We start from the raw sequence: 9,052 nt of genomic DNA, 5'->3' as shown, positions 1-9,052 counted from the left end.
CGCACCTTACACCCAGGTATTGTTGAAGGCTTCTGAGAAATCAGGCTTTCCTATCTGTACAGACATGGAATGAAAGAGGTGGGTACTAGGATCTCTTTTCTCTGAGCAATCTAGGTGTCCTTACTCAATACCCATGGTCCCTGTGCTTATCCTAAACACACTTGTTTAATTTGGCTAATTAAACTAATTTGTTTCACTGTTGTCTCCCTACATGTAGTTCTCCTCTAACAGTGAACAGTCTCCACAAGGATTTTTGACCTAATCAAGTCCATACCCCTAGATTTTTAACATACTGAATGCTCACTGAAGAGATGAAAATTTTCACCTTCCTAGATTGACATTACACCTTGTTGCTTATTTCTCTGTACCATAGACACGGTTGTCCCTATGATCCATTGCTGAGTGTTCTGTCTCCATCTCTCTGCTTCTCCTCTCTGTGTTTGTGTTTCTCCTGTCAAACTTGCAGTTCACTGGGGGAGGTATTCATGCATCCATACCAGAGTAGAAACACCTGACTATGGATGAGGATTATTTTTCCTTTTCAGATCATCAGTCCTATCTTTCTCATTTTATCAAGGTCTCCTAGAAGGTAGGAGCCATGTTAGAAGAGCAGTGTAGAATTCCCTGGGAGGCCATCATCAGCTTGGTGACCATGTTTCCCAATAGACAGGGGATCTCTAGGCTTTGTAACCATATTTACATCACAAGTGGGAAATATCTGATGATTCTTCATGCAGACTTATGCTATATCTCTTTATCAAAGTAAGGATACCACTGGGTATGTGTTTTTCTCTCTCCACCATGCTGGAAACTACTGGTCTCTTGACCATTGCTGTTGGTTCACAAACTGGCTCCCATACACAAAGAGCAAGAAGAGACGAAGGAAAGAGGCAGGACACTCAAGATGGGTAGGTGGCAGGTTTAATAAGCAAGGGACTTCCTTATGAGATCTGTCTTGGTGGCCACAAGATAAGTACCTATCTGTGAAATCTTTTTTTTTTTTTTTCCCATCTGCCAAATCTTAAAAGTTTATATAGAGGCCTTAACTGGGTTCAGTCAGATATACTGTCCAGATGGGCCCAACAATACTTTACTTTCTCAAGGCTGTTCACCTGAACAGCTCTCACTGTGGGAATGGTGGGAAGAATGTATGTTCCAGGGACAGAAGAGTAGATAAGGATTGGCTAACTGCCCCCAGCCAACTCACAGGTTAACTGGTGGTTACATCCTCTCAGTGGCCTCCTCCAAGAATTGCTCAAGGCCTAAAGGAAGAAGACAGTTCCAGGGTGGGGTTGAAGACTTAAAACTGAACAATGCCCCGCTTCATCAGTCGGAGGGCTCCATCCCGGATCTGTTTGGTCTTCATGCCATAGATGATGGGGTTGAGCATGGGTGGTACAACAAGGTAGAGGTCAGCCAGGAGGATGTGGATGTGCCGGGGTACATGCTGGCCAAAGCGCTGTGTGTAGAATGAAAAGAGTCCTGGTGTATAGAAGAGAAGGATGACACCAAGGTGGGAGCCACAAGTGCCAAATGTCTTAGCCCTTGCCTCTTTGGAGGAAAGGCCTAACACAGACCGGATAATGAGTGTATAGGAGACAGCGATGCAAATGGAGTCTGTGCCCACCACCAGTGTGGCAGCAGTGATGCCATAGATGTTGTTTGGCCGTGTGCCCCCACAAGCCAGCTTCACCACAGCCATGTGCTCACAGTAGGAGTGGGCCACCACTCGGCTACAGTAGCTCAGCCTTGCCAGTAAGCAGGTGAGTGGGGTCATGAGCCCCAAGCCACGAAATACGGCAGCAGCTGCCAGCTTGCCCACAGCCTCTGGGGGCAACAATGACCCATAGTGCAGTGGCCGGCAGATGGCCAAGTAGCGGTCAAAGGCCATTGCTAGCAGGATACCAGATTCGACAGCTGAAAAGCCATGGATAAAGAACATCTGGGTAGCACAGGCCCCAAAGTTGATCTCAGTAGCATTTGTCCAAAAAAGTGCAAGGAGCTTGGGCACAGTAGAAGTGCAGAGTACCAGGTCAATGATGGACAACATGCTTAGGAACAGGTACATGGGCTGGTGCAGGGCAGGCTCTGATCGCACCACCAGTAGCACTGCCATGTTGCCAAGCACTGCCAAAGCGTACATGGAGCAGAAGGGAAATGCAATCCAAAAGTGGGATGCCTCCAGGCCAGGAATTCCCATGAGCAGAAAAGAGTTCGGGTTCTGATGGCTGTGGTTTGTGAACTGCATGGTCAGGTCCAGGTAGGGTGGGTAGGGAAGACCTTACTACCCAGCTCTGAGCCCCAGGAAGACCTGAGAGACGAAGCCACTGGGATTCATTCTTATTCTGTGGCTGAAATGAAGTGGGCAGCAGAAAATATTTGAATTAGATCTCATGAGAAATATCCAGGATAAGAAGGTTGTAGAGCATTGGGAAGTGATGCAAGGCACGAGGTGAAGTTATCATTACCAGGGATCAAAGGAGTCCTTTCCACTTGTGTCTGATTCAATGATGTCTAGGCTGGGGCTGCAGGGTGAGTGGCATGGCTATAGAACTCACTCTATGGTGAAGATAAGTGACTAGAGAGTCTTACCTGTCTTCCATCTCCCTGTGAATCCTATTCTGTCTAAATGCTCATTTCTTTCTGATCCATCTGCCTATGTGACAATAAAAGGGTGACGTAATGATGAAAGGTCAGGCAGATTGGATGGAAGACTCAAATGTAGTTACTTTTTAAGATGGGAAGATCAGGACGAGAAGTAATAGCAAGGAAGGTGGGGGATATTCGATGGGTTTTTCAGGGCACTGAGCCCGTGGTTACTCATGGATGAGGCTCAGAACCTGGCTTCTGACCCAGAACAACCACCATATGGTGAGGGCCTGAGTCTCTTACAGCCTGCTAAAGCCATAACATTGCCTGGCTCATGTTAGTACTAGGATCCTGTGGTTGTTGTAGGTGTCTGTATGGATACTGGTAGAAACAGTGAGATCATGCAGAATTGGTTAGTGGCAGAGGTCAGGCTAATTTGGCCATAATATGTGATCCAATAAAGTTATTGAGGGATGAAAACATAGTCTCATAAAAATCAAAGGTACATAAAGACAGTATAAGTGACTTTTAATCACTGGGGACACAACTGTTAACTGCAAGCAAATGTTAACTATGTCTACTGCGTATCTTTGCCTATTATCCACACTTTCTATGTTCCCTGATCTTCCCTTACCTATGTGTACCTTCTCATTACTCTCTTATCCACTAGCCAGCCAGTAACTGAGAATTTAAGAAAGAATGTGATTAAATAATAAAGTCAGGAAGGGGACAGTAGAGGGACAGGAGTATGAAAAGGAAAGTTGAGGGGCGCCTGGGTGGCTCAGTGGGTTAAAGCCTCTGCCTTCGGCTCAGGTCATGATCCCAGGGTCCTGGGATCGAGCCCCACATGGGGCTCTCTGCTCAGCAGGGAGCCTGCTTCTCTTCCTCTCTCTCTGCCTGCCTCTCTCCTTATTTGTGATCACTGTCTGTCAAATAAATAAATTAAAAAAAAAGGAAAGTTAAGAACAAGAACTAGGAATAGACATAGGAGAGAGAAAGAGTATCTTTCTCACATTGATTTCTAATATAATGGGATTTGACTGTGTTCTGGTTGCTAGTTGGGACAGAGTGGAACTAACTGAAACCTCTGGAGATAGCCCATATCCCCAACATTAAGCTGCAATACTCTTTACAATCCCTTATATCAGCTATCCATACCCAGAAAAAAGAGGCAAGAAGAGAAATTAAGCTCTTCTAATGTGGTCTGGGTGAAGGAACCCTGGACCAGTATGCCATCCCAGTGCCAACTGCGCTTTCATTGTGATATTGAGACAATCATCTTGTCCCTTTATGTCTCATCATCCCTTCTTCCATTTGTTTCCTATTTTTTTCTTCTGTGCTGTTTCCCCTCCCTGAATTTCTATCATTCAGCTTGGGATCAAGTATATCCAGAGGGTATTTCAGTTTTGGTGGTGGCTGAAGGGTCAGGGACAGAGAACAATCTGGGTGGGCAGTCCTTGTAAAATGATATATGTAAACCTGTTCTGTTCTATGAATGAGCATATTATGTGCTTAGTTCAGCATGTAACTGTGTGTCTATATATGTTGCTGAATAAAATGCATGAACAAGGCTGTACTCAAAAGACAGAGGTACATACATTTAGTTAAGACACTGTTTTGGAGTGTCCATACTTCAAGGCCATTTCTTTGGTGTGGAGAAAATTGAGAGCTGAATAATCCAGACATAAATGGGACAGCTTTGCTTTTCCCCTTTTTCCTTCTTCCACTCAGCCTTGTAATAATTGAATCAGTTCCCTCAGCCCGAGTTGCCTCTCAAAGAACGTTCACTCTATCTTTGAAGTTAAAAAGCGCAATGACGGCATGCTCCCCTTGCCTCAGACCCATTTGCACAGATAGAGAAAATGAAGTTGGAAAAGCATATGTTGAACACAGTGTGCCCGGATTCTAAGAGAGATCAAGGTGAAAGTCTTGGGGGTCACCACTTCCTGTCTTCAATAATATTTGAGTTAGATCACATAAAAAATGTCCAGGATAAGATTGTAGGGCACTGGGAAGTGACACAAGGCAGGAGATGGATTACCATTGCCAGCATTCAAAGGAGCTTTTGCCACTTCTGATTCAATGATCTCTAGGCTGTGGGGTGGGAGGTGAGTGGCATGGCTCCCAAACCTTCTCCATGTTGGAGGTGATTGGCTAGAGACCCTTACAACTTTTTCTCTCTACCTGTGAATGCTCTTCTGCTATACTGTAATTTCCTTCTGATTCATCTATCTCCAGAGATATGGCAAGGAGAGACTCTCAGCCCCTTCCATATAACTCACCCAGAATAATTCTACTTTCTGACCCTCCCATTGTTCTGAATTGCCTTAGCATTTTGTATTAAAAAAGGCTTTACCTAAAATATGTTAGAACAGGAGCTCAAGTACAGCAACAAAGCTGCCTCATGAGGAAAGGAACAAGTTGTTCATTGCTGGAAGTGCTTATGAGTATCTGGAAGGCTACTTGCCAAGGACGCGATTTTTATTAGTGGAAGAGTAAGAGCAGCCCACTTCAAATCTCAGCTCTCCTTTTTAAATTATGTTTTGTTAGTCACCACACAGGACATCATCCGTTTTTGATGTAGTGTTTCATGACTCATGGTTTGCATATAACATCCATTGCTCAATGCAAATCTCAGCTCTCCTAATTCACCGACTGTGTGGTCGCAGTCAAGTCACCCAACCTTTGTCAAACTGCTTCCTCATCTGCAACCTGGAGAGGTTGAGTCCTACTTCAGAGGTTACTGTGAGGAGTCCTGATGGGGGACATTCATCTGAAGAGCACAACATGGTGCATAGCAGTGATCAAGAAGTGTGATTTATTTCTAAGTCCTTTTATCTGAAGCAAAGACCACCTCAGTGAGAAAATGATCTTAGTGCAGCCAGGTCTTTGGCTTGCTATTAATGTGCATATTATGGGGCTGAATACACAGACAGACTTACCAAGTCTGGGGCAGGGAGTGGTAGTGAAGTCTCAGGTCCTGTAGGGATTAGTGTGTGGGGAGCAAAAAGGCTGGAATATTTATCCTATTAAGGCCCTAATGGAGAGTAAAAATTCCCTAGGGATGAAGATATTTAAAAAGACCTTTGGGATTCAGAAAGAGGCGGAAAATTGAAGCTAGGATATTTGGCTAAGGGAGGGGGGGAAAATAGGGTAATACATATTTATCCTCAAAGCTTGGAGTAGATAGGAAAGGGATGGACAGACACCTGCACACAAATAATACTAAAGGCTTTCTGGCATAGGAACACAGTTTAAGAAATTTCGCTTTTTCTCCTGGCCCCTTCCATGTGTCCTAGATATTTATTTCTCAATGTTTCTTTTGGTTAAAACTCTGTCAGTTTTCACTGCAAAATGGGGAGGCAATGAATATTAAATGAGACGACATATGCAAGGCACTTACTTTGCCTGGTCTGGGCCAAATTATTTCATTATCTAACACAGTGATCATTGACTGAGCATCTACTATATGGAAAGAATTATGCTAGATGTGAGGGCATAGAGTTGAAGGATCACACCTTTTTGTTCATAGTCAAACATAAAAAATAGTTATAATTTAATGAGACCTGTAGATATTAAAAAAAGACACAGGCTCATTCAGCAGAAAAGCAGTTAGCGCTGTAAAACTTAGTCAAATATTCAGAAGCAGAAGGTAGGCTTGGAGGAAGGTGCACATGAAGGAGAGAAGACAACAGGTGCAAAACATGGCACACAAAGGATAATAGGCATTTTCTGGCAACCAGTGAAGCCCAGTTCAAAGTTAACATTTAAAAATTTTATTTGACTATAGTTGACACACAATGTTGCATTAATTTCTGGTGTACAACATAGTATTTCAACATCTCCCCTTCATCCATTTTGCCCATCCCCTCACCCCAACCCAATAGAACAGAGAACCCAGAAATGAACTCTTGCCTACATGACCAATTAATCTACAAAGGAGACAAGAATGTACAATGGGGAAAAGACAGTCTCTTCAATAAATGATGCTGGAAAAACTGGACAGCAACATGCAAAGGAATGAAACTGGATTGCTTTCTAACACCAGAAAGACAAAAAAAACTCAAAATGGTTTAAAGACCTAAATCTGAGACTTGAAACCATAAAAATCCTAGAAGAGAACACAGGCAGTAATTTCTTTGACATTGAATGTCAATGTCAAAGGAGATAAGTCTCCTAAGACAAGGGAAACAAAAGCAAAAATAAAATATTGAGACTACCTCAAAATAAACTTTTGCACAGTGAAAGAAATCATTATAAAAACAAAAAGCAACCTACTAAATAGGAGAAGATATTTGCAAATGACATATCCAATAATATACAAATAATGAATCATGGAACACTACATTAAAAACTAATGATGTACTGTATGGTGACTAACATAATAAAATTTTAAAAGGGGATTAATTTCCAAAATATATGAAGAAATTATACAACACCAAAAAAATCCAATTAAGAAATGGGCAAAGAAACTGAGTAGGTATTTTTCTAAAGAAGAAATATAGATGGCCAGACACATGGAAGTATGCTCATCATCACTAATCAGGAAAATGCAAATCAAAGATAATCTGAGCTGTAGTGAGTATCCTTTCTTTCCTTTCATCCTCACAACACTTTATCAAATGCTATTGTGTGTGATACTGTCACTTTAAATTTTATTGGTGTAACCTTACTCAAATAACAGCTCTTAGCCACTTGTTCCCCATCTGTAAAAATGGGTAGGGCTATCATGAGATAGTACATATAAGATGTTAAATACAGTTCATGTGACATGAAAAATCTTCACTGATTATTGTTGTTATGATCATTACATTATTATCTTTCAGTCATCTTCCTACACGGTGGGTTTTGTGAAGGCAGATACCAGGGTGAATTAGTCTCTGATAGCACTCAAAAGAAGATAGTAATGATGTAGGGTATAGAGAGAACACTGTTGAATGAACAGATGGGATTCTCATTAAATGTAGGGCAGGCAGACTTGAAGCTTGATTTCAGACAATAAGTCAACAAACCTATTGATGACTCAATTTTTTTCTGACATTGCCTTAGAGATACGAAGACTAGAAAAGATTCTTGCAAATGCAAATAAAAACTACAAAGATATCACCTCATACCTGTCAGAATGGCTAAAATTAACCACACAAGAAACAACAGGTGTTGGCAAGGATGTGGAGAAAGGCAAACCCTCCTACATTGTTGGTGGGAATGCAAGCTGGTGCAGCCACTCTGGAAAACAGTATGGAGGTTTCTCAAAAAGTTGAAAATAGAGCTATCCTATGACCCAGCAATCACACTAGTGGGTATTTACCCTAAAGATACAAATGTAGTGATCTGAAGGGCACAGGACTTGAATAGATATTTCTCCAAAGAAGATATACAAATAGCCGATTAGCTCAAGAAAAGATGCTCAACCTCACTAATCAGAGGGGAAAGCAAATAAAAACACCATGAGGTACTACTTCGTATCCATTAGGATGGTTATTATCAAAAAACAGACAATACTAAGTGTTAATGAGGTGTTGAAATAGGAATCCTGTACCTTGTTGATGGGAATGCAAAATTGTACAGCTGGTGTGGAAAATGGGATGGTAGGTAGTTCCTCATAAAATATTAAACATAAAAACTACCATGATTTTTCCCTAACCTGGGTACTTCCTCTCTGACTGCTCCCAAATGAGCTTGTGAACCTCAAATCAGGATCACCACCTGTCTCTGTCTCTGCAGTTTAACTCAGACTTCAACACAAGCTCTGTGTAGAAGGCTTGCCTAAAACCAATGTGTTCTGAAGACTCTAGGTGAAGAGATGAAGACAATTCAGTGCTTATTACTGAAGGACAAGACTTAGAACATCTAATATGGAATCTGGATGTTTCTGTCAGATGAGATGGGAAGCCAGAAGTATATAGTCTCAGTAGGAGCTGTTGGGCTGTCTCATGGAAAATTAGTTCAGGTTAAATGACAGAGAAGCCCCTGTGAAAACCAAATTCCACTCTCAGGACTATGGCAGAATAGCAGATGCTGAGACCAGTCATAGGAGGAAAACATTCCCTTTGGTATTGTTATTAATGATTGATAGTTAACTGAGTAATAAAAACATGGATGAGTATAGCTCAGTGATCTCACTGGATTCCAAATTGTGAGAGGTAGGCAGGACCTAGGATAATTGTCCCCATATGTTGGATAAGGAAACAATCCAAGAAACAGAAGTTAAGTGCCTCATCAAGGTCACAAATTGGGCTTTAAACCTAATCTCCCACTCATAACCTCAACTCACAGTTCCGTCCACAAAATGAAACAAAACCTCAAAACTCCAAACCAAATTTAAAAAAAAACAACAACAGATAACCTTGACCTAGTTAAAACTGAACCCCAGCTTTCTAAGTCACAATCCAAGTACACACAGCAGGCATCCATTTGCATATTCTGAGGCAGCTCTATTTCTCAGTAGGCACAGCAGGGCAGG

The 9,052-nt window shown here is 41.9% G+C and overlaps 1 protein-coding gene across 1 annotated transcript; it reads right to left on the bottom strand.

The window, feature by feature from the left end:
- Window positions 1–1,300: 1,300 nt before the first annotated feature.
- On the bottom strand, window positions 1,301–2,248 carry LOC308350893 (olfactory receptor 52P1-like; the record flags this gene model as incomplete). Its single annotated transcript, XM_080816352.1, has 1 exon — window positions 1,301–2,248. The coding sequence occupies one exon, from the start codon at window positions 2,246–2,248 to the stop codon at window positions 1,301–1,303; it is 948 nt and encodes a 315-aa protein (XP_080672478.1).
- Between the last annotated feature and the right edge of the window lie 6,804 nt (window positions 2,249–9,052).

Source organism: Martes martes, assembly GCF_963455335.1.
Source record: "Martes martes genome assembly, chromosome: 10".
NCBI lineage: Eukaryota > Metazoa > Chordata > Mammalia > Carnivora > Mustelidae > Martes > Martes martes.
The sequence above is the reverse complement of the archived record's forward strand: the minus strand, read 5'-3'. Positions and strand labels throughout refer to the sequence as shown.